General features: G+C 37.2%; 1 protein-coding gene across 11 annotated transcripts; it reads right to left on the reverse strand.

The window, feature by feature from the left end:
* Positions 1–17,197: 17,197 nt before the first annotated feature.
* Positions 17,198–22,657, reverse strand: LOC136267094 (uncharacterized). Of its 11 annotated transcripts, none has more exons than XM_066062152.1 (9): positions 22,313–22,651; positions 21,981–22,187; positions 21,838–21,932; positions 18,635–18,739; positions 18,316–18,380; positions 18,227–18,255; positions 18,044–18,136; positions 17,560–17,624; positions 17,198–17,500 (listed from the first exon to the last, which is right to left on the reverse strand). In XM_066062152.1, exons 4-9 carry the CDS (start codon positions 18,643–18,645, stop codon positions 17,425–17,427), a joined length of 339 nt encoding a protein of 112 aa, XP_065918224.1. In that variant the 5' UTR covers positions 18,646–18,739; positions 21,838–21,932; positions 21,981–22,187; positions 22,313–22,651; the 3' UTR covers positions 17,198–17,424. The 11 variants fall into 11 exon arrangements, 8 of the variants coding, with proteins under 8 accessions (XP_065918224.1, XP_065918223.1, XP_065918222.1 ...); XM_066062151.1 differs by having other exon boundaries at positions 22,292–22,649; XM_066062150.1 differs by having other exon boundaries at positions 22,242–22,639.
* Between the last annotated feature and the right edge of the window lie 1,299 nt (positions 22,658–23,956).

Here is a 23,956-nt window from a genome sequence, read left to right on the forward strand (position 1 = left end):
AGTACAAGATGAAAGGCAAAGTGTTGTTAAGGGTTTACTAGTTAAAATGGGTGTTAGTTGACTGCAGTTGCATGCCACTAACAGGGCCGTCCAGAGAAATTAAAGGGCCCAGGGAAAAGAGTTAAAGAGGGGCCCAGGGGCAAGGAAGGGTCTAGATCCTGACTGCTCTATTAGAGTATATCGATCTTTCTTTAAACAGGTATTCAAGTGGCCCCTTTCGGGCTGTGGTAGGGGGCAAAATACCCCAGTTACCCCCAATGTGGGCGGCCCTGGCCACTAAAATTACAGTTATATTTTAATATTCTGTCACTGTAATCTGGGGTTTCTGTCAAAACCATGGAAACTCACCTACTGTTATCAACAGTGCATTGCTTATTCTAACAAAAAGTATTGAAATCCCATCCAAAAACAGCTTATAGCTGTAAAAAAAGTGCGCGTCCAAGTAAAGCAGAGTTAACTGCGACAAAAAGTAATGATATCATAATGCGGCCATGTGCGAGGTGTGCAAGTTGTAAAATTAATATTAGCTAATCAGATAATACTATGTTATTGTTAAAGTGTTAATGAGAACTATGTGATGCTGCTAGTTTTTAAGTGTGTGAGCATCTTCATAAATGCCACATAAATTTAATTCTCAATAAAGCAATGTGTATAGATTCTCTGATAGTAATAAATAGTTTGAGTTTGGCCGCCTTTCCTGTATACAGCAATGCTACGAACAAAGGAAAGGTGGCCAAACTCAAACTATTTATTACTATCAGAGAATCTATACACATTGCTTTATTGAGAATTAAATTTATGTGGCATTTATGAAGATGCTCACACACTTAAAAACTAGCAGCATCACATAGTTCTCATTAACACTTTAACAATAACATAGTATTATCTGATTAGTTAATATTAATTTTACAACTTGCACACCTCGCACATGGCCGCATTATGATATCATTACTTTTTGTCGCAGTTAACTCTGCTTTACTTGGACGCGCACTTTTTTTACAGCTATAAGCTGTTTTTGGATGGTATATAATACATATATTGATTACAGAAATCTCCATGGTGGTTTCTTTGTAACTGAACACTCTACAAGGTGACTTCTTCTAGATGCTCTCTCTACAGAGTGAATTGTTTGTAGCTGAACGATCTACAAGGTAACTTCTTCTGGCTGATCTCTCTACAGGGTGATTTGTTTGTAGCTGAATTCTGTACAGGTGATTTGTTTGCAGCTAAGCTCTTCACAGAATGGTTTCTTTGTAGCTGAACTCTCTACAAGGTAACTTCTTCTAACTGAACTTTCTACAGGGCAACTTGTTTGTGGTTGAATTTTCTACAGGGTGATTTCTTTGCAGCTGAACTCTCTACATGGTGGTTTCTTTGTAGCTGAACTCTCTACAAGGTAACTTCTTCTAGCTTATCTCTCTACAGGGTGATTTATTTGTAGTTGAACTCTCTACAAGGTAACTTCTTCTAGCTGATCTTTCTACAGGGTAATTTGTTTGTAGCTGAATTCTCTACAGGGCGATTTGTTTGCAGCTGAACTCTCTACATAGTAGTTTCTTTGTAGCTGAACCCTCTACAATGTAACTTCTTCTAGCTGAAGCTGAACCCTCTACTTTGTAGCTGAACCCTCTACAATGTAACTTCTTCTATTAGAGTATATCGATCTTTCTTTAAACAGGTATTCAAGTGGCCCCTTTCGGGCTGTGGTAGGGGGCAAAATACCCCAGTTACCCCCAATGTGGGCGGCCCTGGCCACTAAAATTACAGTTATATTTTAATATTCTGTCACTGTAATCTGGGGTTTCTGTCAAAACCATGGAAACTCACCTACTGTTATCAACAGTGCATTGCTTATTCTAACAAAAAGTATTGAAATCCCATCCAAAAACAGCTTATAGCTGTAAAAAAAGTGCGCGTCCAAGTAAAGCAGAGTTAACTGCGACAAAAAGTAATGATATCATAATGCGGCCATGTGCGAGGTGTGCAAGTTGTAAAATTAATATTAGCTAATCAGATAATACTATGTTATTGTTAAAGTGTTAATGAGAACTATGTGATGCTGCTAGTTTTTAAGTGTGTGAGCATCTTCATAAATGCCACATAAATTTAATTCTCAATAAAGCAATGTGTATAGATTCTCTGATAGTAATAAATAGTTTGAGTTTGGCCGCCTTTCCTGTATACAGCAATGCTACGAACAAAGGAAAGGTGGCCAAACTCAAACTATTTATTACTATCAGAGAATCTATACACATTGCTTTATTGAGAATTAAATTTATGTGGCATTTATGAAGATGCTCACACACTTAAAAACTAGCAGCATCACATAGTTCTCATTAACACTTTAACAATAACATAGTATTATCTGATTAGTTAATATTAATTTTACAACTTGCACACCTCGCACATGGCCGCATTATGATATCATTACTTTTTGTCGCAGTTAACTCTGCTTTACTTGGACGCGCACTTTTTTTACAGCTATAAGCTGTTTTTGGATGGTATATAATACATATATTGATTACAGAAATCTCCATGGTGGTTTCTTTGTAACTGAACACTCTACAAGGTGACTTCTTCTAGATGCTCTCTCTACAGAGTGAATTGTTTGTAGCTGAACGATCTACAAGGTAACTTCTTCTGGCTGATCTCTCTACAGGGTGATTTGTTTGTAGCTGAATTCTGTACAGGTGATTTGTTTGCAGCTAAGCTCTTCACAGAATGGTTTCTTTGTAGCTGAACTCTCTACAAGGTAACTTCTTCTAACTGAACTTTCTACAGGGCAACTTGTTTGTGGTTGAATTTTCTACAGGGTGATTTCTTTGCAGCTGAACTCTCTACATGGTGGTTTCTTTGTAGCTGAACTCTCTACAAGGTAACTTCTTCTAGCTTATCTCTCTACAGGGTGATTTATTTGTAGTTGAACTCTCTACAAGGTAACTTCTTCTAGCTGATCTTTCTACAGGGTAATTGTTTGCAGCTGAACTCTCTACATAGTAGTTTCTTTGTAGCTGAACCCTCTACAATGTAACTTCTTCTAGCTGAACTCTCTACGGGTGGCTTGTTTCTAGCTGATCTCTCTACAGGGTGGCTTGTTTCTAGCTGATCTCTCTACAGGGTGACTTGTTTGTAGCTGAACTCTCTACAGGGTGATTTGTTTGTTGCTGAACTCTCTACAAGGTAACTTCTTCTAGCTGATCTTTCTACAGGGTAATTTGTTGGTAGCTGAATTCTCTACAGGGTGATTTGTTTGCAGCTGAACTCTGTACATGGTAGTTTCTTTGTAGCTGAACTTTCTACAATGTAATTTCTTCTAGCTGAACTCTCTACAGGATGACTTGTTTCTAACTGAACTCTCTACAGTGTGATCTGTTCATAGCGGAACTTTCTACTGGGTGATTTGTTTGCAGCTAAACTCTTTGCATGATTGTTTCTTTTTAACTGAACTCTCTACAAGGTAACTTCTTCTAGCTGATCTCTCTACAGGGTAATTTGTTTGTAACTGAATTCTCTACAGGGTGATTTATTTGAGCTGAACTCTCTACATGATGGCTTCTTTGTAGCTGAACCCTCTATAAGGTACCTTCTTCTAGCTGATCTGACTACAGGGTGACTTGTTTGTAGCTGAATTCTCTACAGAATAACTTGCAATGTAATATTACTGAGTAAATTATAAATGCAGCTGAATGCTTTATTAGAGTGACTGTTCTATTAGAGTATCTCGATCTCGCATTTGCTGCACGTAGTTGCCTTTCGAATCATAACTCAGTTATTTGTAATCCGATTCTTCTGTACTACTGCAAGGACTTTCTATAATGATTATTCCAGCTACATACTGATTTTCAGCTCGTTGGTCTAAGCGGTTTACCTGGTAGACACGAAAACTAATAGTTTTTTATTCATAAAAAATCGATCGCGTAATTTTGACACAGGTTGGGTTTTGTGTCATATCTCCATGGTCTTTATCCCGATTCCTTTCAAACCCCAAAAAGGCACTCCTACAATGGTTGCTCCATCTACATATCAATTTTCAACTGATTCCTCCAAGGGGTTTACCCTGTAGGCGTGACAGACCTTCGACCTCATTTTACGCAAATAATCGGTCATAAATCCGTGAATATTCATCGGATTCCTACCAAAGTTGGTACGGAGATCCGCCTTACTGAGCCCTTTAAGTGTGCCAAATTTCAGCCCAATCCGAGCACGCATTCGTGTTTTATGGCGAATTTTGCGAAGTGTGCGAAATGAAGAAGATGAAGAAGAAGAAGAAAAAAACGAAGAAATTAAAACGAAATTTTGTTCACTCGTATCTCGGAAATGGCTGGAGCGATTTTCTTCAAATTTGGTATGTAGACTCCCCTAACTGGGCGGCACGTCTCTAGAAATTTGGTTTCAATCGGATAAGGGATCACAGAGCTACATAGGTGTGAAAATTGCGTTTTCTTTCTTCCTATTAATATACTCACTGTGTGGCGCGCCGACTTCTTGGGCCGCACGACACACTACCGTGTGTCTTGATATATACGCATGCCTGAAAATTTAGATTATAGGTCAGCAGTTAGTACATTCTGGCTGTGTTTAGCTATGGCGAATGGACAAACCCAAGTTTAATGTGTTGTTGAATTATTTATGGAAAAAATTATGGAGTTTACTGAATGGATAAGCTTGCGGTTATTTTGTGTGTACATGTATTTCATGTTATCATATAATCGTACTGTATAGTAGAGACTACAAGGTTTGGGCATGGCACATGAGAAAACATCACCCACAAACCAGCCTCTCTTTTCCCTAATGACAATGAGGCAGTATTGTGTAGGCCCAAACAAGCCTTCAGATTGACTTGAAACATTTTCAAGGAATTTTTTTTAATTATTAAACAGAATTTTCTAGTGACTGACTGACTGATTTCTTCAGACAAGTGTAACTTGATAACAGCTGAGACTACAGGCTTGATTCTTTCACTGTCCAACATTGCTTCAGCTGGACACATGCCTTTTTGGCATATTGCAGCACAAACAATGCATTCTTTATGGACTTACCAGTGTCCTCCTTTTGAGTCCCATTCATCTTAGCTGACAGCGAAAGGTGTCAATTTGGTGGTAGCGCGAGATGGCTTCCCTTTGCAATGGAAACCATCTGTGTTTTTTAATAGTGGCTACTTTAATTGCTGAGTTGCTTTTTAAATAGTTCTTGATTCATAATGCTGTGTAACGGGCTGAACATAGCTGACAAAGAAGCGTAATGGATACTTCACTTTTCAGATGATAATTGAAAGCAACACAATTTTTATCTCTTGATGTGGTATGCATGTGTTCACCAGTTATAATAATTTTATTTTGCAACAAGTTGATGTTGTGCTACTTCTAAAAACCAGGCGCCATGCAGCTAGCTAACTCATCTGGAATTAACTATAGACAGTATATACTACTATGAATTAACCAACTATGTATTACTACTTTACAATAGGGTAGTTTGGGTTGTGCAATAATATAATTAGCTATTTCTCGTAATTCATAATTCATGAAATATTCGTAATTCGTTCAATTACGTTGCTATGCACTGCTAAGGAAGCGTTTGTTAAATAAACCGCTTTTACCAACATATTACGCACAAAACTATCTTCTAAACTGTTTTATAGTGTGACTAACGTGTTTTTTCCCACAAATTCTCTCGACAAGCACACTATGAAATGATTTCTTCTAATGCCTATAAATCTCTTGGCTTATTGCGTAGGGTCTTCAAGGACTCCAATTGTCCCCAGGCCAGAAAATCTCTGTTTATCACTTTAGTTAGATCAAAGCTACTGTATTGTTCCCCCCTGTGGAGGCCATACCTGTTAAAAGACATTGAATCACTTGAGAAAGTCCAACGAAGAGCCACCAAATTCATATTATCAAACTATCAATCAGACTATAAAACAAGGCTAATACAAACTGGTATGTTGCCACTAATGTACATTTACGAAATTGCCGACATACTATTCTTTATCAAATCCATCAAAAATCCATCAGATAAATTTGACATCTTGAACTATACCAACTTTACTACAGGTTCAACAAGATCTGCTGGCACAAAGTTATACCCCAAGACAGCCCATATCAACCCTATCATGAACTCATATTTTTATCGTTTACCAAGATTATGGAACTCTTTACCAATAATTGACCTATCTCAATCACTAGATGTAATCAAACCAAAGTTGAAAGCATTTTTATGGAATCATTTTTTAGCTAACTTTGATAATACCCCCTGTACTTTTCATTACCTGTGTCCTTGTACCCGCTGCTCCAAGACTCCTGCACCAACCAACTATAATTATTTGTAACTATTATATAAATGTATGCATGTATAGTTTTTGTAGTTAAGTAGTTAGTGCTCTAGGCTACCAGTGCAGGACACTGGTAGTCCTTCAGAATTGTATGTCTCTGTAATCACTATAGCCTCTACTGTATGTAATTCCAATTCTGTAAAGCAATTATTAAATTAAATTAAATTAAACAAAGCCTCAAAGCTGCTCTTCATTTTTGTTCGCGTACGTAAGGGATACGCCCCCTTTCAACTCGAAGCGATAGGCTATTCCTGGCAGTGTACGAGGCCTGCACCGTTGTTTTTCAGTTGCTAAATGCCTGAAAAACCTCAAGGGGAAGGTAGTCTGAGGAAAGTCACCACACCCGTATTTCAGTCCGCCGAAAAGAAACGACCTCAGAGCAAAGTTCACCTGTCCAGAAGTTTAATACAGACTTCATTTCACTTTTACTTCTTACGTAAAAGCTGCTTTTACCGTTATTAAACGATTTTGCTCACGTGGGTGCGGTACGTACAAACATAGGTAGATAGATAGGTACACACACACACTTTTACGAAAACAATTTCAGTAATCCAGGCGCACGCCCACAGCCGGCTGTGGGCGTGCGCCTGGTTTAAAAAAGTTAGCAAACAAGTATACAAAAAAAATGAAAATTTCAGCTAGAGTAGGGACAATAGCACATCGATAAAAAGTACTGAAACAAGCTGGAGTAGTGCATTATATTAAATCACAGTAAAACAATAAGAAGCGTTACAATCCTACCAGTGATGGATCCAGGGGGGCATGGGGGGAACGTCCGCCCCCCCCCCCCCCCCCCCCCCTTTTAAAAAAAAATGCATATAAGATCAAGATAGTCTAATAGAGCAGTCAATCACCAATCACTCTAATAAAGCAGTCACAGTGTTCATGAGGCAGTGTAGCTTGAGTATGAAGCTATGGATGAGGATCTGAATAAGGATCTTTATATACTTTATAGTATAATAGTACATACACTTGGTAAAGGACAGCCATTATTGCTGTCAATCTTTTTTTTTTTTTTTTTTTTGGTCTTCAACTTTTCAGCAAAGTGCACCCCCCTTTCCAAACTCTGGATCTGCCCCTGTCTACTGTGCTCAAGATACCATAATGGAAATGCACAGCAAGTATATAACACTTCTTATTGTTTTACTGTGATTTAATATCATGCACTACTCCAGCTTGTCTCAGTACTTTTTATTGATGTGCTATGGTCCCTACTCTAGTTGAAAATTCCAAAGAAAAATTGTGTACTTTTTGTTAACTTTTTTTGTAAATAATCATTATGACTGGTGAACCCACGCATACTGCACTTGAAATGGTGCCACGCCCCAGCTATATCAATTATCATCTGAAAATTGAAGTATCTAGTATGCTTCATTGTCAGCTATGTTCAACCCGTCACGCAGCATTTTGAATCAAGAACTTTTGAAATGCATCTCTGCAATCTCCACATACCAAAAGAAATGGTGTAGCGCACCCCAGTTATATCAATTATTGTCTGAAAAGTGAAGTATCCATTACCCTTCGTTGTCAACTATGTTCAACCCGTTACATGGCAGTATGAATCAAGAACTGTTGGAAAAGCACTTCTGCAGTCAAAATAGCCACTATGAAAAATACAGACGATTTCCATTATGAAGAGAAGCCATCATGTGTTACCACCAAATCGACACTATTCACTGTCAGTGAAGATGAATGGACACAAAGGAGGACACTGGTAAGTCCATGAAGAATGCATTGTACATACTGCGGTATGCCAAAAGGTACCGCTTGGGCCGAAGTGACATTCATTAGTAAAAAAATGAAGCCTGTAGCCTTAACCACTATTGAGTTATGCTTGTCTGAAGGCATCAGTTAGTCAGTCAGTCACTAGAAAATTCTGTTAAATAATTTTTTTTAAAGTTCCATAGCAACTTGTTGAAAGCATTTCAGGTCAATCTGAAAGTTTGTTTGGGCTTAGTTTTACCTAACCAATACTACCTCATTGTCATCAGGGAAAATTGAGGCTGATTTTTGGGTGATGTTATTTCGTGAGCCACTCCTAATTCTTTGTGATCCCTACTATGCAGTATAATATCTTGAGCACAGTAGGGATATAACACTTCTTATTGTTATCCTGTGTGCACTACTCCAGCTTGTTTCAGTACTTTTTATTGATGTGGTATGATCCTTACTCTAGGTGAAAATTCCAAAACTTTTTGCGTACTTGTTAGCAATGTAGTTATGGTCCGTATTCAAAAATTTGCAGAACCCCTTATGAATAAGCTGTTGCACTAATTCTCACCTTAAGTCCAATGTTTTTCAACTCATAGGACGGACAGCGAGGTTAATAAACGCTTTCCATTTTCATGGCCAAGTCCAATTCATGCATACTACATGTGAGTATTAATCAATTCCCACAATTGATTTTGAATTAAAAATTATATAATCGGCAGGCCAGCTGTAGCTGGGCTACATTCAGATGTAGCCTGGACAAGTCACCAACCAGGCCACATTACATTGTAAATGCAGCTTGGGAAGTTTTGATCTGTGGTAAGAAAGAGTTATGTAATGACGTATAAAGACTTATGGTAGTGAGTCGCACGGCCAAGGAAAGTGGACACGCATCTACCATTACATGAACGACTAACTCTAATAGAATGCACACCTAAAACCTACCTTTAAAACTATTCTTTTGTAAAAAAAAAAAAACCTCACGATACAACAAACCTTTGGTATATTGTTATGTAAGTGTATTATTAAGTAAGTAATCCCTGTTATATTTTAGTAACACCGCATGAAATTTTGCTGAAAGCGTCGTATTGTTCTCCTTCTCCTCCTTCGCATACTTGTTAGCCAAGCCACCCATTTTTTACTCTTATGTCTTAGACTGTGATAGTTCTGCAGTTTTGGATTTACTATCACAAGTTCTTTGGCTAGTTAAGCTTTTTCAGTACAAATCTTGAAACTCCATCTCTCTCTTGCAATAGCCACCATAAGCGATTTTCTCAAAGTTCGATTCATTCACTCTTGTGCTTCATTGAAGGGACAATCTTTGATATGTAATTACACATATGGGGTAGTGTCACTCGATTATGAACTGCCATTTTTTCTGGGAAGTGGTGAGTTGATTTCCATAAGTGCGCTCATAGGACAATAATGTTGCCTACGCTAATTGCTGAGTTAATTTTGCGGTCTTTTAGAACCCTATCTTAAATCTTAAATTTAAGACACCTCTAATTACAGTAGCATTAATTTACAGTCTGTAAACTCGGTGAAAATTCAGCCATAAGCATCAACACTAGGTGAACATGATCAGTGTGATGAACTCAATGAACTTGTTATCGTGTGCTATTCTCGTAAGTATTTGTTATTCAGTTGTTATTTAATAAAGGGTCTGAAGTAGCAGTAACACAGCCAACAATACAGCTTTGTTTATGCATTTCAAGGGACAATCCAGCTAACAAGTAGTTTGGGACACATTCTCACTTGCCGGGAAATGACCTGTACTCAATCTGTTCACTGATGATTTAAATGGTACCTATAGAAGCCATACGCTATTGAGGTTGCTACACTGACAAGTACCTGCCTACTTGTACCAAACTACATTCTTTGGTTTTGCCACTTCATGTCCCAAGCTACGATGCAATACACACAATAACTGTTGATGCTGCTGTTGTGATAACCAAAGGTGGCTTGTATGAAACTATTAGCTTTGTGCATTAATTTTTTTCGTCTTGCTTAATGACAAAAATGTGTGATATTCTAAAACAAGACAGCATTGGGGCTATAAAAAGGGCGCTGCCACCTTGGATTTCACATCTTTTTCACCATGGCCTTTTAGAAGCCACACTCTTTTTTTACAGCTTGGCTGTTTTGGATTAGATATCACTTCTTTTTGTATAGCAGGGGCTTTTTTATCACAGGATGAAGAAAAAGATTTAATCATAATCATAATCAAGATTTAAAGCAAATTTTTAACACTTTAACTATTTTTGATTTTATCAGTAATTATACAAATTATATATATATTAATACAACATCAATATTGTGTTCTGTATAAAAACTCCAATAGCAGCTTGTGGTATATTTTTGATATACTACAGCAAACTGGCCAATAGAATCAGTATATCACTTGTACATTTGATATACAGGTGTACGCACTTGATTGGCAAAATTTTTTTGATAGTGTTTAGTTGTTTTACCAGTTAGGCATATCCGACTTGACAAGTAATGTTACCATAGTAACCAATACATGTTACCTAGCAACCATTGCTAGGTAACCGCTACTGCTTTTAGAAATGATTTGACACCATAGCAATGGTTGCTAAGCAACCATTAAAAAGCATGTAACTAGGTCAGGTATTTTGTTTCCTAGCAACAGTTGCTATGGATTTTTGGACCGATTCTCAAGAAGATTGCAGGCTACAACACGTGTGCATTCTCCTTGAGCATGCTAATCACAAGGAATTACTTACCAGTATTAATAATGGTGTGAAAACATTAGAAATTGCTGTTACTGCTTCCAAGTGGGAGACGAGATGTTGTATTATACTACAGATATCATGGTATTCGAAATATATACCAAAAGATATACATATTAATTTTAGGAAAGGGTGCCTGCCTCGCACTATAACATCTTTTCTAAGTTTATATACCTTTTGGTATATATTTCGAATATCATGATATCTGTAGTATAACATATGCATATATATATATTGTGTGTGTGTGTGTGTGTGTGTGTGTGTGTGTGTGTGTGTGTGTGTGTGTGTGTGTGTGTGTGTGTGTGTGTGTGTGTGTGTGTGTGTGTGTGTGTGTGTGTGTGTGTGTGTGTGTGTGTGTGTGTGTGTGTGTGTGTGTGTGTGTGTGTGTGTGTGTGTGTGTGTGTGTGTGTGTGTGTGTGTGTGTGTGTGTGTGTGTGTGTGTGTGTGTGTGTGTGTGTGTGTGTGTGTGTGTGTGTGTGTGTGTGTGTGTGTGTGTGTGTGTGTGTGTGTGTGTGTGTGTGTGTGTGTGTGTGTGTGTGTGTGTGTGTGTGTGTGTGTGTGTGTGTGTGTGTGTGTGTGTGTGTGTGTGTGTGTGTGTGTGTGTGTGTGTGTGTGTGTGTGTGTGTGTGTGTGTGTGTGTGTGTGTGTGTGAGAGAGAGAGAGAGAGCATAGGAAAATGGACCTATGGAGATTTTTTAAACTTTTGAGTAAAACTCAGTAAATTTCCGTTTATTGTTAGGTGATTATAGTAAATTACATACATACATACATACATACATACATACATACATACATACATACATACATACATACATACATACATACATACATACATACATACATACATACTTACATACATACATACATACATACATACATACATACATACATGCATACATACATACATACATGCATACATACATACATACATACATACATAATTATATTTATTGCATGCCAATTATTTCCTTGTTGCTGCTGATCTCTCTGCTGGGTGATTTGTTTGTAGCTGAACTCTCTATAAGATCTTTGTTTCTAGCTGATCACTCTTTAGGGTAACTTGTTTGTAGCTGAACTCTCTACAGAGTGATTTGTTTGTAGCTGAACTCTCTACAAGACTACTTGTTTCTAGCTGCTCTCTTTATAGGGTAGCTTGTTTGTAGCTGAGCGTTCTATAGGATGGCTTCTTTGTAGCTGATCTCTCTACAGAGCAACTTGTTTCTAGCTGAACTCTCTACAGGGTGATCTGTTCATGGCTAAACTCTCTACTGGGTAATTGAACTCTCTACAGGGTGGTTTCTTTGTAGCTAAACTCTCTACATGATATTTTCTTTTAGCTGATCTCTCTACAGGGTGACTTCTTCTAGCTGATCTCTCTATAGGATAATCTGTTCATAGCTGAACTCTCTACAGTGTGATCTGTTTGCAGCTGAACTCTCTACATCGAAGTTTCTTTGTAGCTGAACTCTCTACAAGGTAACTTCTTCTAGCTGATCTCTCTACAGGATGACTTGCTTCTAGTTGAACTCTGTACAGGGTGACTGTTCATAACTGAACTCTCTACAGGGTGATTTGTTTGCAGCTGAACTCTCTACATGATGGTTTGCAGCTGAACTCTCTACATGATGGTTTGTAGCTGCATTCTCTACAAGATAACTTCTAGCTGATCTCTCTATAGGGTGACTTGTTTATAGCTGATCTCTCTACAGGGTGAATTGTTTCTAGCTGAACTCTCTGAGGTGATCTGTTCATAGCTGAACTCTCTACAAGGTGATTTGTTTGCAGCTGAACTCTCTACAGGGTGATTTGTTTGCAGCTGAACTCTCTACTTGATGGTTTGTAGCTGAACTCTCTACAAGATAACTTCTAGCTGATCTCTCTATAGGGTGACTTGTTTATAGCTGATCTCTCTACAGGGTGAATTGTTTCTAGCTGAACTCTCTGAGGTGATCTGTTCATAGTTGAACTCTCTACAAGGTGATTTGTTTGCAGCTGAACTCTCTACAGGATGATTTGTTTACAGCTGAACTCTCTACAGGGTGATTTGTTTGCAGCTGAACTCTCTACATGATGGTTTGTAGCTGAACTATCTACAAGGTGACTTCTTTTGGCTGATCTCTCTACTGGGTGAATTGTTTGTAGCTGGATACTCTACAGGGTGATCTATTCGTAGCTGAACTCTCTACAGGGTGATTTGTTTGCAGCTGAACTCTCTACATGATGGTTTCTGTATAGCTGAACTCTCTACATGATGGTTTCTGTATAGCTGAACTCTCTACATGATGGTTTCTGTATAGCTGAACTCTCTACTGGGTGAATTGTTTGTAGCTGAATGCTCTACAGGGTGATCTATTCATAGCTGAACTCTCTACAGGGTGATTTGTTTGCAGCTGAACTCTCTATATGATGGTTTCTTTATAGCTGAACTCTCTACAAGATAACTTCTACCTGATCTCTCTACAGGGTGACCCGTTTGTCAGGGTTATTTGTTTGTAGCTGAACTCTCTACAAGGTGATCATCTAGCAGATCTCTCTACAAGATGACTTCTACCTGATCTCTCTACAGGGTGATTTGTTTGCAGCTGAACTCTCTACATGATGGTTTCTTTGTAGCTGAACTCTCTACAAGGTAATTTCTTCTAGCTGATCTCTCTGCAGGGTGAATTGTTTGCAGCTGAACTCTCTAAATGATGGTTTCTTTGTAGCTGAACTCTCTACAAGGTAACTTCTTCTAGCTGATCTCTCTACATTATTTCTAGCTGATCTCTGGATGACTTGTTTCTAGCTGATCTCTCTACAGGACAACTAGTTTCTAGCTGAACTCTCTATAGGGTTGTGATTGAACTCTCTACAGGGTGATTTGTTTGTCACTAATCTCTCTATAGGGTACCTTGTTTATAGCTGAACTCTCTACAGGATGGTTTCTTTGTAGCTGATCTCTCTACAGGATGGCTTGTTTCTAGCTGATCTCTCTACAGGGGGATTTTTCTACAAGTAAGTCACTCTGTAGAGAGTTCAGCTACAAAGAAGCCACCATGTAGAAAGTTCAGCTACAAACACATCACCTGTAGAGAGTTCAGCTAGCTGAATATTTTATAAAGTAACTTGTTTGTAGCTGATCTCTATAGGATAGCTAACTTGTTTATACAGATGAGCTCTCTATTGGGTAGTTTCACTGTAGTTGAGCTCTCTACATAATGACTTGTTTGTAGCTGAATTCTCTACAGAGTGACTTGTTGTAGCTGAACTCTCTACAGTGTGACTTGTTTATAGCTGAACTCTCTTCAGTGTGACTTGTAATGTTCTGAATCTCTACAACAATATATTTGTAGCTGAACTCGCTACAGGGTGACTTACTTGTAGCTGAATTGTCTATAAGATTAAAAAGGCTTTCATCCTGGTCAACTGTCATTCCTCCTACGGGCAGCTTCTGATACTCTCCCTACTCCAGTTAATTTACAGCGATGGTCACTACATTGTTGTGCAAGGTGTTCACTTTGTGATACAAACCGTCCCACCACAGCTCATGTTCTGAGTGGCTGCCCTGTAGCATTGACTCAACAGAGGTATACGTATCGGCATAACCAAGTGCTTTTCATTTTAGCAACTAAATTTGGGGTCATTCCATGTCAAATCAACAAGGAATTTAGGTTCACCTCTCGGATTTTGACAAAACTTGGTGTGTTTGTAGTACCTGTGGTGCTTATCACTCATGAAAATTTTTAGCTCTACACATTCCATAGTTTCTGATTTATGACCACAAATATTTTGAATATTTCATGAAAATTTGATCCATCTCTAGTTATAAAATTGACTGCAACTTTGCACTGTGTAAATATTTTTAAACACAATTTTCACTGATGGAAGACTGTTGATTGACCTTTCCAGTGATCCCTAAATAATGGGAATCTACTTAATTATGGTTCAAAAGTACTTCATTGAAAACTTTAATCCTTTATATTTTGAGAAATGTTGCTTGAATTTTTCAAATTCTTTTGTGAATAATGATTGGGTCATAGTCTATGTTTGATAAAATTTTTGTGGTGGGACCACAATGGGCTCAAGAGATATAATGAATTATATTGTGGTATGTGGTGGAATTTGCAGGCTATTATTATTGGATTGGAGTGTACACCTCCAATAACCACTTACAACAAGGCTTTGCCAAGTTTGTCTTACAGAGTGAAGGTGTCTAGGTGCATTGCAACCTGTATTAGTGACCACCTGTATTGCAAGGCCATCTATGTGCTGCAGTTAAGTTATCTTCTTTAATGTATACCACCAAAGCATCAACCCTTTCTAGCAAATCCAAAAATGGTCCTTATTAGACAGGTTGACTATAAATTAAAGATCTGACCACCATGTGTCCATAAGCATCATGTAAAATTAATGTTGTACCATCTCTAGGGACCCGCCGATTATGCTGGCATAAGTTTGAGCATAATAGGTACCTAAAAGCATTGAGCATAATGCCAGCATAATAGGTTAAATATTTGTACCATAGTATAAATTCTTGCTGGAAAAATGACAATTGCAAAATAAGATCGATATACTCTACTAGAACAGTTAGTAACTCTAATAGAACAATCATCAGACTGACTGTTCTATTAGAGTATATCGATCTTTTCTCTTACATGCAGCAAGAATTTATTATTTGTGTTCCAGCCACTCATTTTTTTCTTTCTATACAGTGTTAAACTAATAGCAAAGCATATGAACTAAGGCATGAACATTGACTTGATTGAGCATAATCGAGCATAATAGGTAAATATTGAGCATTAATTTAAGCATAATAGGTGAATTTTTGAGCAGTGCAGCATAGCATAATAGGTAAAATTATGAGCATAATCGGCGGGTCCCTAACCATCTCTTCACAAGTACCTTCTTTATTACGTTGTGTCCCACTGTAGTGGACTTAGCCATATTTAAGTTCCTTATGTGGCTGCATAGGTACATACAACAGAACTCCTCAGAAGGGATACCTGGATACCTTGATAACGAGGACACCTGTTCTGTACTCCCACTCTAGCGGTACACATACGTTTAGACCAACATACTTCTGTGGCTTCTGTAATATGTGCACTTTATTATGGTCCTAGCAATGGAGGGGTTTTACCATATACATGCATTAATTGTACCTCAATGTGTGAAATTAATTACTACATTACTGTACATTCACTACCACTTTGAAGATCAAGTCATAAATTCATACACATACTCACGTAGGAAGTAAACATGTCGACCACATATTTAATATTTACCTGTACTGATCTTCAAAACGTGAACACAAAATACTTTGAAAAACCATTACTTTTAGTAATTACAGTACTATAAATCACGCATTGAGGTGCAAGCGAGTGTTAATAATATAAAAACTTTTGGTACAAGTAATGCATCTACTGTATATAGTGTAACTCTTCTATTCCCTGGACCATTGATGAAGTGTTCATTTTTGAGAAACCACAGACTTGTCTTGGGTCCAAAATGTATGTACAGTTATAAAGTAAGATCATGAGGCTATCAAGGTACCCAGATATCCTTTTTGAGGAGGTCTGTTGTACTTATGCAGCCATGTACGTAACTTGAATAGTGTAGTGTTGGGATATGTATGTAAGTGCATTATGGCAAGATTTTACTTAATAAATCAAAACTCATGGTAGTGATCAAGACTCATGGTAGTGAGTCGCGCGGCCAAGAAACTACAAAGCGCACGCCAAATTAAAAGACGCGCGGCCACTACTGTGAGTTATTTACGTGTAGGGCCGGTTTCGCAATATTAGCCCTAGATTACGCAACATCTCTCAAAGATTTGTATTGCGTTTCGTGATAAAAAAATCTTTAGGAGTCATCATCATCATAGTTTTCTTGCGACCTCGCTAAAATAAAAAAGTAACCATCGCAAAATAAAAAAATAGGCGTATTTCACTTTATTTCTCTATCTTATGTTACGACTACTGTCACGTTATACCAGTCAACATAGCCGTGTTTGTATAGTCCATCTAGCACTGACATTATCCAATCCTGGTTTGCCTATACGCGTATTTTCTTCAATCAAACCTCTATTCCCTACAATAACTTTTAAAGACACGACGTGGACACAAACTCTAATGCCTGATAAACAAGTTGTGATAGCGTGCTGAACCGTAAGTTCCCTAGGGATGGCGTTTTAAGCAAAAATCTTTTAAATTCGATTTAGTGCCACACCCCATGCGAGCGTTTATAAATCGCTAGTTGTCTTATGGTGTGAAGAACAAAATCACTAGCGAAGGTGCTTTAAGCATACTCTTCAATTGTCTATTTATATGTAATTTTTAATAGATTAACCACAAAGGCTGGTAAGGTGAATACAAGGCTTTAGGGGTTACCACCTCATGTAGTGTGTACCATGTAGCTTGTGTTGTGGCTTTCATTAAGTATTATGCACACACAAATGGTGCAACAAAATTTTGTAATGGATTGCTCGGATGTGCATGGTTCGTGGTGTTGTGACTCGAATGTGGTTCGTGGTTTGCCAGTGACCATGTATGAGTTGGGGTTGTTCCACACAACTTACACAATATTCAAATTTCATGATGGCCATGAAAATTTCTTGCCATATGGTAAACATACAACAATGTGTAACAACGTTAATCAAAATCACATCAATACTTGACTAAAAATAGTTCCAACAATAGTGATGATTTCTTGTATGTCAGCAAGACGATACTGAAACCTGTAAAAGAATAAGCAGGTACTGAAGTTAACCTTAAATTAAACACTCATGCAACTGACCTGGAACATCGGTCGCAACACCAAAAACACTTGTTTCGATATCTGATGACACAATCTAGCAGGCACTGAATTAAAAGAGAATGTACAAAAAATCAATATGCCGGGCTGTATCAATAATAGCATGGATAATCAAAATGAACAAAAATTATATCTCAGGCTAAGTGAATGAATAACATAACTGTTGGGTAAGCATGTCAAACCTGAACATTAGGACATTAGTCAAACAAAAGTACGCTATCACAACTTGGTCATAATACAATGTTTGTAACACTGGACTTCACACTGGTTGCCCAAAAAAATTGTGCCATTCCGGACAAAAGCATAATTATGAAACAAATAGTTACTACAACACAGAAGGCTTACTGTTGCACTGTCTACACTGATATACCATAATTTAAAAACATAACAGGTGGGCATTAAATACAATACACTTAACATCTAGGTACTAGGAAAAAATCACTAACATCACAACATGTAAGCTGACCTGGAAATTAACACCCTTGATGCCACTACAGTCTACACTGGAAATTTGTATGAACCCATCAACACTATGCCCGATACATCTGAGTAGACTGACCTGCAAATTCACATCACTAGTATACAGTGATAATTGATAACTACAAAAACAACAATTGTAATAATACAATTCTTCTGTACGTCAACTGACCTGAAATTCATGACACTCGATACCGAGACCTGTAAAAGAATAAGCAGGCACTGAAGTCAACCTTAAATTAAACACACATGCAAACTGACCTGGAACATCGGTCGCAACACCAAAGACACCTGTTTTGATATCTGACAAAACAATCCAGCAGGCACTGAATTAAAAAGAGAATGTACAAAAAATCAATATGCCAGGCTGTACCAATAAAGGATGGATAATCAAAATGAACTAAAAAATATATATCCCATATGCAGGTTAAGTGAGTAACATAACTGTTGGGTAAGCATGTAAACCAGAACATTAGGTCATTAGTCAAACAAAAGTACGCTATCACAAACTGGTCACTGATAATTGATAGCTACAAAAAGAACAATTGTAATAATACAATTCCTCTGAACGGTAACTGACCTGAAATTCATGACACCTGTATCTTTGTTCTTGCGTGGTCTCAACTTACATATGTACCATGATCACATTCAACTGCTAGTGGATAAACCAGTATGACCAGATGGCCTGCAAAAACCAACAAGCAGGTGTTAAATACAATACACCTAAAACCTGGAATATGAAAAATATCATATAAGGGTCATTCCATACCAAATCAACAAGAAAAAATCCGGACCCTTTTCAATTTTCATGAAATTTGGCACAAACGTGGCCCCTTTCAAGAAACTTTCTCACACCAAAATTTGGCTCATTTCATAAGTCTCCCTTTAAGTTATGACCACTCAAAGTTTCTGCTGAAAATTTTATTTTACTTACATGTCTTCAATAAAATGGCCATAACTGTGTTTGTGATTGACGTGGAAACATCTGGTTTAGATTTTTGAAATGCTTATTAAATTCTCTTTCAGGTGATATATAATGTTTTATAATTGCTCAAAGGAAAAGGTCAAACCACAAAAATGTAGCTTTTTCCTTTGATCTTAATTTTCAAAAATATGTATTCTTTGATTAAATTTATTTTTGGTTTACATGTTGCTCTAATACCCATCATTCACCACTGTGAGTTAAAAGTTGGGACCAATAGTAGATCATGAGTTATAAGTGTTAATGTGTAGCCTTGTAATCACTGCTGTTTGTATGGTATTTTTAGTGTAATTTCCAATACCAATTGCAAGTTACCTTATATTAGTATGTCAAAAATCATTTTATGCATTAAAATAGTTAGGGTTTGTATTGACAAGGGCTCAGTACACTGAAACCATACTAACAGAGCCACTTTTAAAGTTAAGAAAGTTGGAGCAATAATAAGGCTGCCTAATAAAATAATCACTGATTATGTTTTTGCTGTAAGTTCAGTGTCCTATAAATAGAGGTGGTCTTATTATAGAGGTAGCTACATTTATAAGGGATTTACTGAACAACTAATGATATTCCAATGTATTCTTTCAATTTTACTTACTGTACAATAATATTCAGCCACAGATTATGATGATAGTTTCCAATCTTATACGCGTGTATAATGGATGCAAACGACATGCACAGTTATTCATACATATGTACATGTAAAGTGGAATCGAAATGTCATGTCTTAGTGATATCCAAAGCTTCTTGGTCTTAATACCTAGATAGCTGCTTCATATAGTTGCATTAGAGTAGAGATATTCTATTTTAAGTTGGCCCTTATAAAAAGGTGGCCTTTAAGGTAGCTGCTAAGATATGTTACACTGTATATCACTCTGAATCATACTCTGAAAGGGAATGCCTACTACTGCATGGCCACTTAAAGGCCACCTTTATATGTTTGAACCTATAAATAATGCCTTTGCTGGAAAAATGTACACTTCTAAAACCACTATGTATTGTCTTACTCGTCAAATTAAAAATTTGATGGAATAGAGTGGAAAGTGGCCACCTGTATAGAAAGGCCACCACTCCAATAAGGCCAATTTTAAATTGTTGCTGTACACTTATGCAAATGTATTAAGCAGCTACCTACACATTAAGGCCCATAAATTTTGGCCCTAAGGTAACTGGCTTAAACTCCATACATCAGCTGTATCATGATAAAAATAGCAATGTAGCTCATAATTTGATTCTATAATTGAAAATCATAGAATTATAGAAATGTTCCATAGAAATTACATTGTACAAAGATTCACTACAGCAATTGCACACTGATGCATATCTATAGCTTTAAGTGAAATACATCAACAATCGATTAAAGAAAGGGTCAACGCAACTAACTTCAAAGTTAAATCAGAGTGTTATAGTAAAAGTTGAGACTAAAACTGGTGCATATTGCATGACAGCCTCTACAATCATTCACATGGAAACTTGATACATTGATATCAGTACACAATTGAATTTTTGAAGGTATAAGTTGAAAAGAATGTTAATACTACATCAGTTGTTCATTACTACTTGTTAGAAAAGCTCTAGTAGATTACAATATTGAAACATTCATGTCTGTGTGAATGCAGCTACATAACATTGTTTTATTTGTAAGTGTTTCAAATTTCAGTGGAACTTGTCTTAGCAGCCACCTGTAATGAAAGGCCACCTTTCTATTAAGGGCCAACTTTAAATTGTTCAAGTAAAAGATTTGTACACATCAAACTATATAAATAGCCACCTACATTATTAAGGCCAAAGAAATTGGCCTTACTGGCTTAGACAGTTTCCACTATAGCTACATTTGTGTATCAAAATACGTACTTGCATATCAACAATCAGCATTAAATGCTAACAGTAGCAGTTACTGTAGCTAGTGAAAATCTCATCAAGTTCAATATTTCACTACTATATGATGAAATATTGAACTTGGATATTCGACTTGGTGTCATAATCAGAAACAATATATACAAGCTTGATAAGGGGTAAATTACTTGAGTATATGTATTTAATTACAAGCTTTTACTGGGTTTTCTTACAAAACATAAACAAATTAACTTTACTTACAAACCAACAATGTATAAAATAATTGTGACGTACTATTATATAAAGTTACTTGCAATTCGTATTGCATCTTTGCATATTTGAACCATACAAACAACAGTGATTACAAGGCTACACATTAACACTTATAACTCATGATCTACTATTGGTCCCAACTTTAAACTCACAGTGATGAATGGTAGTTATTAGAGCAACATGTAAACCAAAAATATATTTAATTAAAGAATATATATTTTTGAAAATTAAGATCAAAGGAAAAAGCTACATTTTTGTGGTTTGACCTTTTCCTTTGAACGATTATAAAACATTATATATCACCTGAAAGAGAATTTAATAAGCATTTCAAAAATCTAAACCAGATGTTTCTACGTCAATCACAAGCAAAGTTATGGCCATTTTATTGAAGACATGTAAGCAAAATAAAATTTTCAGCAGAAACTTTGAGTGGTCATAACTTAAAGGGAGACCTATGAAATGAGCCAAATTTTGGTGTGAGAAAGTTTCTTGAAAGGGGCCATGTTTGTGCCAAATTTCACGAAAATCGAAAGGGGTCCGGATTTTTTTTTTGTTGATTTGGTATGGAATGACCCATAAGCATTATTCCACACTGATATAGTAATAGATTATATGATGTTGTGGAATTTGCCTAAACGTGTAAACTTGAACATGAGGACAACTGCATAATCTGGACACTTGGAATTGTCCAATACCTGATGAACAAGTTGGTACTAATGAAATTCACTTCAACATTTTATCCCAGCTGGTGAATCTCTTGTAACTGAGTAAAAAGGTGTTTATTTTCCACCTGCAACCAAAGTTCTACATTTCTGTGGTTGAGTGTACATAAACTGACCTAGAAAATCAGTATGCCATAGGGGTATGGAAATGGTTCCTTTCCTTCTGTTGTGACATTACTTACAGCTGACTGGTAAATGATCATCGATGTCCCCGTGGACCCCAACAATGAGTATATCAATAACTTCACAAGTTGGAATGAATTTCCTTTCAACATGTGGTGGAATGAATTTCCTTTCAACATCTGGTGGACAGGTCAAAAACCCTATCGCACAAACACGGTGAATCAGTGTGTGGCGATATGACACGTTGCACAAACTTCACTCCTCGTTTCGTTAGCATTCAAGACCGGCATATGTCATAGAGTACCTCAGTATTCTTGACTCTTACTTCTTCAAGCGTTGCTCAAGCGATGTAGTTTCTCACGAGGGGCTCGAGTTTCTCATTAAAGTCGAGCCGATTAAAGTACGCCTCACCATCCAGTTACATTCTTAAACCATTCAATTTAAAATCACGTATCACGAGTGTCCGCTTAAGGTAATTAGGGACTTTCCACGAGATTTCCCCTAAATAGATCACGTGTTAGTTGTCAATCCGGTGGATTCTGGTGGTATACATGGTTCAACAATGCGGTAAGTGTACTTTAATATAGTATAAGCTGTCAATAATTGTTTGTGCACTGCTAAACTAAGTCATTTTTGTGTGATAAGCATGCTTGAGGAAGGGTCTGGGGGACGAGACTAATGTTTTTACAGCAATTGATGATGGCCAGGAAAAGAACTGCGAGAAGAACTACTGTGATAGTGTGATATAGGGAAAAATTCCACCCCTATAGCTAGGGGCATTAACTAGCATTATCTACAACTACTGTATTATGTTGCCGATATGTACATCCGGGCCAAGAATAAAGGTGAAAGTGGTAGTAAGGCTCAATCCTATTATTCTGTTGAACAGGCAAGGGAGTCTGGGACTCTGGGGACATGCTCCCTCAGGAAAGTATAAGTACTACAACTTTTTTGTTTTAATTGCTTAAAGTTTAAAAATTTCAGTCAAAAGGTGGTGATCAAGGCTCTGGTCTTATGCACTGGTTGGAGTGGTTGTATCGATACTGCACTGTGACATCCTTGAGGGGTTAGTGCTGGCATTGTCCATGGCAATACTATTCCATCTCCCCAAGTCTTGATGATTGAGTCCTCCATTCCTTTCTCTGCTGCTCCAATCCTGAAGTTGTGACCACAGTCAAAAGGTGACGATCGAGGCTCTGGTCTTGCATCTATACTGTACTGCAACACCCTTGAGGGGTTAGTACTGGCATTGTCTATTGCAATACTGTTCCATCTCCCATATACAAGTCTTGATGGTTGAGTCCTCTATTCCTTTCTCTGCTGCTCTAATCCTGAAGTTGTGACCAAAATATTAAAAAATGGTTATAACATGATAAATTATTATGATGATAACAATTACAAATGTATTTATAGCTGTGTAGCAACTGTACTAGTTAGGCACTTGCAAGTTTAATTAGGTGTCTGAAGCATTTAACATGCACAGATATGAGATATATTCGTCACATGCAGGCAGTAAAGATAGATTTACTCTAATAGAACAGTCATACTACACTGTAAATTCATACTTCCGAATTTACGATGTTATGAAACAATCATTATTATGTTTGGATTTTACTGACTCTCCAAGACAATATTCTGCATTAATGTTAATTGCTCATTTCCAAAAAATTACCTTTTAAACCAAATGTAGAGTCTATCACTGACAAAAAAGAGTGATATCCACCCCAAAAACACCTTCGCTGTAAAAAGGCGCGCCCAAGAAACTACAAGTGCCTGGAACCCAATGTAAAAAAAAACAAAAAGAAAAAACAGCTCAGCTAAAGTGAAAAGTAACTGGTAACTTAAAGAGCTGATATCTGAAGCGGCCAAGAATACAATTACTAAAGTTTAATCCATGCAAGAACACCTTGGCTATAATACAGGTGTGTACATGAAAGCAACTGGCAACTGAAATGGCTGATATCTGAAG

This window comes from Dysidea avara, chromosome 9, assembly GCF_963678975.1.
Source record: "Dysidea avara chromosome 9, odDysAvar1.4, whole genome shotgun sequence".
Lineage (NCBI taxonomy): Eukaryota > Metazoa > Porifera > Demospongiae > Dictyoceratida > Dysideidae > Dysidea > Dysidea avara.